Genomic DNA, 6,072 nt, shown 5'->3' with positions numbered 1-6,072 from the left:
GTGTGGGTGGGTGGGGGGGTGCTATGTCCAGAGATACAGCCCTGATCCATGGCTCTGCATGGCCCCCCCTGTGAGAAGAGGACAGTTCCCAGGCCCCCGTGTGTACGTTGGGGGGTAATAACTCACTAGGTCCCCCTGACTTCCTCTTTCGGCCTCCGTGTTTACGACCCCCTCCACTACCGTACAGCTGCTGCTGCTGCTGCTGCTGCCGCTTCCCTCTGCTAGGATGGGTGGGAGCGTGAGAGAAGAGGAACAGGAAGCAACAGGGAAGTATCGGGAACAGCTGGGAGGAGAGGAGCTGAATTTACTCCACGATGTTGATTGTTATTGACACGGACGGGACATTTATTATAGATCAGGAGAGAGAAATGTCCTCTTACTGTGGCCGCTTGCGCCATATTGCAATGCTACACCTTAACTGTCCCTCCTGAGACATCTACTTCCCCTCTGCACCCCCCCTGTACCGTTTCTGATGGTGGATAGATGATTCACTTAATTAGTCAGATGTAGTTGTAGTTTAGCCAAAGTTGCTTTGGATAAACATTAACGTTTACCATTTTTGGCATTCAGCAGACACCTTATTCCAAAGCGACTTACAATCAATACATTTGACTAAGTAAGTGAATCATCAAGCCACCAGTCGTCGCAGGAAAAGCAATCTAGCTCAGGCCAGCAGCCACTGGCAGTCGTCGTGCTAGAAGGTTGTGTGTTTTTATTACATTTTCTATTGGAAGTCACTGGAGAGAAACAGTACAGGGGGAAGTAGAAATCTCAGGAGAAACAGTATGGGGTGGGGGGGGGGCAGGTGTCTCTGGAGACACAGTGCAGGGGGGTAGCAGATGTCTCAGGAGGAGCAGAATAGGTGTAGCCTGAAGAGATGGGTCTTCAGTCTCCGATGGAAGATGGGGAGTGACTCTGCGGTTCTGACAGCCGTGGGAAGCTCATTCCACCAGCGGGGAGCCAGTGGGATCTGCTAAATGCCAAAAATGTAAATCGCTTTTTTTATTATACAACCACACGTTGTTTTTCATAGGCTCACACTGTCAACACACGATCAACTGCAATGCTGTTGATATGCAACAACTTGCTGAGGTTACGGTCATAAATAATCAGTTAATAGTTGATAGTTTAGCGTCTACTCGACACTATGAACCATCAGAAGCTCCAAGTGTTCCTGATTATTCAAATCATTTCTTAAGTTGTAGAACCACAGACTAAGGAGAGGTTGTTGTGTTGTTTTGACTTGTGGTGATAGTACTTGAGGTTAGTTGCAGTCAGGGTCACGGGCAGCATTCGACCTCACGGCCATTTCTTTCATTTTTTTCTTTTACTTTGTTTATTTTTTGGGGGGGAGAGTATTAATTGTGAATACAGCATTTATAAAAAGTAAAAAGGTATATTATACCCTCTATAGAAAATACTACATAAAAAAACAACACAAATGACAATACTCACGGCCATTTCTACATGACAGTTTGGACTAGCAGATTATCTTCTCCACATCCGCTCCTGTTTCTGGACTGAGAGAGGCGCACGGTTTAAAAGCTATGGCGGAGTGGAACACTGGTCTACTGTATCTGACTTGTAATTCCTGTTTCAACAAGGTCTATGTGGATGAGAGGTCAACTTAAGTTCATGTCCAATTTCACAGTTCTATTTCCTCCTTAAGCTAGATGGTAGTAGAATAGATACATTGGGTTCAGTGTGTCTGACATTTGTACATGGAATACATTGACTATTGTGCTGTACTGTATGTCTCCATGTAGTCTATACGTATGTAGGCCTTTAGGGCATGACGTGTGTGTGTGTGTGTGTGCACACGCAAATGTTTGTAGGTAGGCTATGTGCATGTGTTTCTCCCTGTGTCTGCGTGCGTGCGTGTGTGTGTGTCTGCGTGCGTGTGTGTGTGTGTGTGTGTGTGTGTATATAATCAGTTTATAGTGCGTATAGTGCGTGTGCAGTATTCCTGACCCCTGATCACACAAAGTATTTTAATCCAATCAGCTTCGTTTTCACATGACTGTCACGCACCTCCCGCTGCCATGGTAACATACTGGGCAGGGAGAAAGGACAAGTGGGGGAGCAACACATGGCTCTCTCTCAACTCTGTCTTTTCCTTTATCACTCTTCCATTTCAGCTCTCCCATAGAGAAATTAGGACTGTACAGTCATATCGGAATTCCCATGTGATGGAATTCTCAGCTGCCGAGGGAGATGCGTGTCTGTCTGTCTGTCTCGTGTACTGAAGACATTACATAAGGAAGCAGTTCATCATCTCTACTTTTGATCTCTTGTGTGACACTTACACTTTAGATTTTTGAGGAATAACTAAGACAATTAGGTGTCCTGCAGGCCCAAAAAGAGTGTGACTGATTTGGTGATTACATACAAGGAGTTGAAGGGGGGTGAGGAAGAGCAGATCTATCTGTGGGAAATCGCTGAAGTTGCAAGATGTTTCTAGCTGATAGAAGAAGTGCTCTTGACAGGAAATTTAAAAGAAGAGTCACACCATTACTAATTTCATAAACTCTCTGGCCAGAGTATGCGAAAAGAACTCCTGAACTCCAGCAGCCAACCACACTTCAGTTATAACTAGCAGCCAACCACACTTCAGTTATAACTGAAAATAGAAAAGAAAGATTGAAGGATGGATAAAGAGGTGCTAGAAAAAAGCCATACGATCTCATCTGAGGCCTCTGTGCTGATCAAGCAGTGACGTGTCATCAAGTGTCCACTCGTGTCCACAACTATCATGATGTGTTTTATCAGGTGACTCAGTCGGTTAATCCAGACAGATACATTTCTATATTATATAGAAATAAAGATACATTTAGCAGATACATACTCTATATTTGACCTCTTGCAGGGCAAGACTGTAACGTTGACATCACTGTGGTCAACCCTGCAGCATGAACTTCCCTTCAAGATGAGTGTGTGAGAGGTGAAAAGGTTAGCCTGTGCCCTGTGGTTAAACTCTGCACGCTACCTACGGCTGCTTCTCATTTCTGCTATGCCCACTTCCTGTTCAAACTTTTGTCAGCAGAACAGGCCAGCCAGCAGCTCTGTAAACCTACACATTAAGGTAAACTGCATTCAATGTGTATGTGGGTGAGCACATCTGAGGACATTTCCTTCCACACCAGAAACAACATTTATATTTTTTTCTGTCATTACTAACCTATGATTTATTTTGCTCAGCAGTGCAGACTAGGCCACAGCAGTGGTTCAAGTTGCAAGGGTTTCAGATTCTCAGTCTCGCTCATCCATTACTGTGGGTGGAAAGCTCCCCCTGCTGGCCGAGAGAGGTATAGCTTGATAAGCTGACATAGGCCTACTGTAATACCAGTGGCGGGCGGTGCATTTCACACCTAGGCCTTCAGTGATGTCCTACCTGAATTATTTCACCTCTTAATACCATCATTATGACGCCATGGCTCTAGAAACTATACATTTAGACAGAAACGCAGTATAACCGGGCGTTGCCATTGTTATTATAGCGGCACCTTGTCTGGGTGTATTCAATTCATTGCATGAAAACGAAAGCGTCAGTTATTTCCCGAACGTTGCGGTCTGTCGATCTCGATAGGAGAACCGTTTCGAGGTTCCATTTAAGGATGGTTATCTTCCTCGTGTTCATACGGTCACGGGGGTGTGTCGTTTTCCATGGTAGCAGCCCGGGAAGTGGTTAGAAGATCGCATTGAACCCCCACTTACTCACACAACTGAGCCAGGCAACACAACACACATATCTCTATGGACCCCAGGGTCGCTCCGTATGTCTACATCTCTTGCAGAAAACATTAAATGCTTTGTACTCACCAAAACAACTGATTATTTGAACACAAAATCCATCCTCCTTTCTTTCCTCAAGAAGACTTCAATGACTCTGTTGTACAGTTGATCAGTTCCACCAATAAGTCCTTTTACATGGATATCGTCGCTAACGTCGGGGTTCGGCTTGTAGAACAACACCTTCCATCTACACAAATTAGCGAGATCAAGTTTCAGTGTGTTAGCTCCGCCTCCCAATAGTTTGTATCCAATCAAAAGACGTGAAGGGGCTGATCAGGTGCTCCGCCATCCAGAAGGCCCCTTCGTCGGATTTGCTTGGATTTGCTGCCAACTCGAGATCTGACCACGGCACGCCACAGCTCTTTTCTCGCTCACTTTAAATTACAATCTGTACTCCCGCCACTGTTGAATCTGCAGGCGGGCAGATTTCTTGGTACCCTGGCAACACATTATGGCTGAATTTGATTGGATAAAAGCTAAAGGCCAGCCCTCCAAATGTCTGGAAGCAGCGCAACCAAGAGGAAAGCTATGAAATGAAGAGAATAGACTACGGGAATAATTTAATACATATTTGTAGAAAAAAATATAAAAATTAAATGTATATTCTGATGATGTTTAGGCCAGCAGAGAAGGCCTTGCTGGCCCTGACGGCACACCACTGTGTAATACTGTAATTACCACGCCTGCTATTACTACCTATGTTCTTATCACATTCATTGTATTGTGGATTCAGAATTCATTTTCATAGATGAGATAATTACACTATTTCCACCTCTCTTGCTTTTAGAGACAGGACCATGACCCTGTGGTAGACTCTACTGTATGGGTCGATTTTTTTCTCTGATGGAAACACTTTTTGTGCAAATTATTTTATTCATAACAGGAGAAAACAGTTCAGTTGTAATTCTCCCCCCCCCGACCTTTCGCATAAGCCCGATACAATATCATTCTCATCTTGCTTTCTTTTTTCTTCTTTCAGTCTTCACTCTTGGAAACCATTTTCAAAATGAAAGCAACAACCCTGTTAGACACATCAACTGGTGAATGTGTCCAGTCTGGTGAAAGCTGGTCCACTCATGCGTATTGGAGGAATATCCTTTCTGCTCGAGCGAATAACAAGGGTAGCGTGGTCACCCAAGTTTACTTCAAAATCTCCACCAAGCCACCATATCAACATAATAATAATAATAATAATAATAATAATAATAATAATAATAGTGTTACTGCATAAGCCCTTTTGATGTTATCTGGGTACATAGCATATTTTTTTTACTAAACAGTATAGATGATTAATTCAATGACAGGAGAGCTGTTACCATACATATTTTGGTAGAACACCAACAGGAAAAGAACTTCCTTTTTCCCTCTAACTTGCTCATTCTCATTCATTCAATCTCACACTCACTCCTTCAGTCTCACACGCACACGAACCAAGGTAACCACTATAGAACTACTGTGTAATTATTAATAAAACAGAACATTTTGTAATTATACATGACATATGTATGGACAGTGATTTGGGAGGAGAATAGGAGGTGTGTCTCATTCAACAGTCTTTAAAGTATTAAAAGGAGGGATCCGATATCGAAAAGAATGTGAGAGCTACTATTCTTTCCTCTCACAGATATTTCTCCTAGCTTTTTCTCTCTTCTCCAATCCTTCCTCCTCGCTCGTCTTCTCCCTCAGAGCCACCAGAAGCGCACGTAGACGATCAGCATGATGAAGAAGACCCCGCCAGCCGCCAGCTTGGCGTACGTGGAGCGAGTGTTCAGGTACTTGGCATCGCTCCTGTACTTCTTAGACAGGCTGGACAGATTACTGGCCTTGGAGTCCAGCGCTGGTGGTGGTGGAGGGAGGGAGGGAGGGAGGGAGGGAGGGAGAGAGTGAGAGCGAGAGTGAGAGTGAGAATGACACGTGCTTCCATTTGTGACTCAGCCATTGTTCTTTTGTCTTCAGAACATGCTAGGAGAACGCCGCCACAACAACTGATCTCCTCAAGGTTATTACCAGCACAAAACACATTCACACATTGTCTATCAAGGTACCTTTCCTCTTTTTTTTCTGAGTGGGGCAGGCTCACTCATATTTGTCATCTTTATTGGATAGAGATAAAGACAGACAGGAATGGAAGGAGAAGAGGGCGTGTCAGCAGGGCATGGGCCCGAATTTGAACCCATTCCGACATGGGAAATATGTGTGCACTGTAGACCGCGGTGCTAGACCACTGGTCCTTTTACACAATGTCAATGGCCTTTGCTACAGTAGTCCAAGTTAAACATA

At 44.2% G+C, this 6,072-nt stretch overlaps 1 protein-coding gene across 1 annotated transcript in view; it reads right to left on the bottom strand.

The window, feature by feature from the left end:
• Positions 1-4,656: 4,656 nt before the first annotated feature.
• sec22bb (SEC22 homolog B, vesicle trafficking protein b) overlaps positions 4,657-6,072 on the bottom strand; it is a 5,256-nt gene continuing 3,840 nt past the window's right edge. The window contains exon 5 of the mRNA XM_080535759.1: positions 4,657-5,629. Coding sequence (XP_080391885.1) covers positions 5,475-5,629 — 155 coding nt within the window. The 3' untranslated portion in view covers positions 4,657-5,474. The remainder of the gene's footprint in view (positions 5,630-6,072) is intronic.

This window comes from Nansenia antarctica (genome assembly GCF_963989245.1).
Source record: "Nansenia antarctica genome assembly, chromosome: 7".
In the NCBI taxonomy this organism is placed as follows: Eukaryota; Metazoa; Chordata; class Actinopteri; order Argentiniformes; family Microstomatidae; genus Nansenia; species Nansenia antarctica.
The sequence above is the reverse complement of the archived record's forward strand: the minus strand, read 5'-3'. Positions and strand labels throughout refer to the sequence as shown.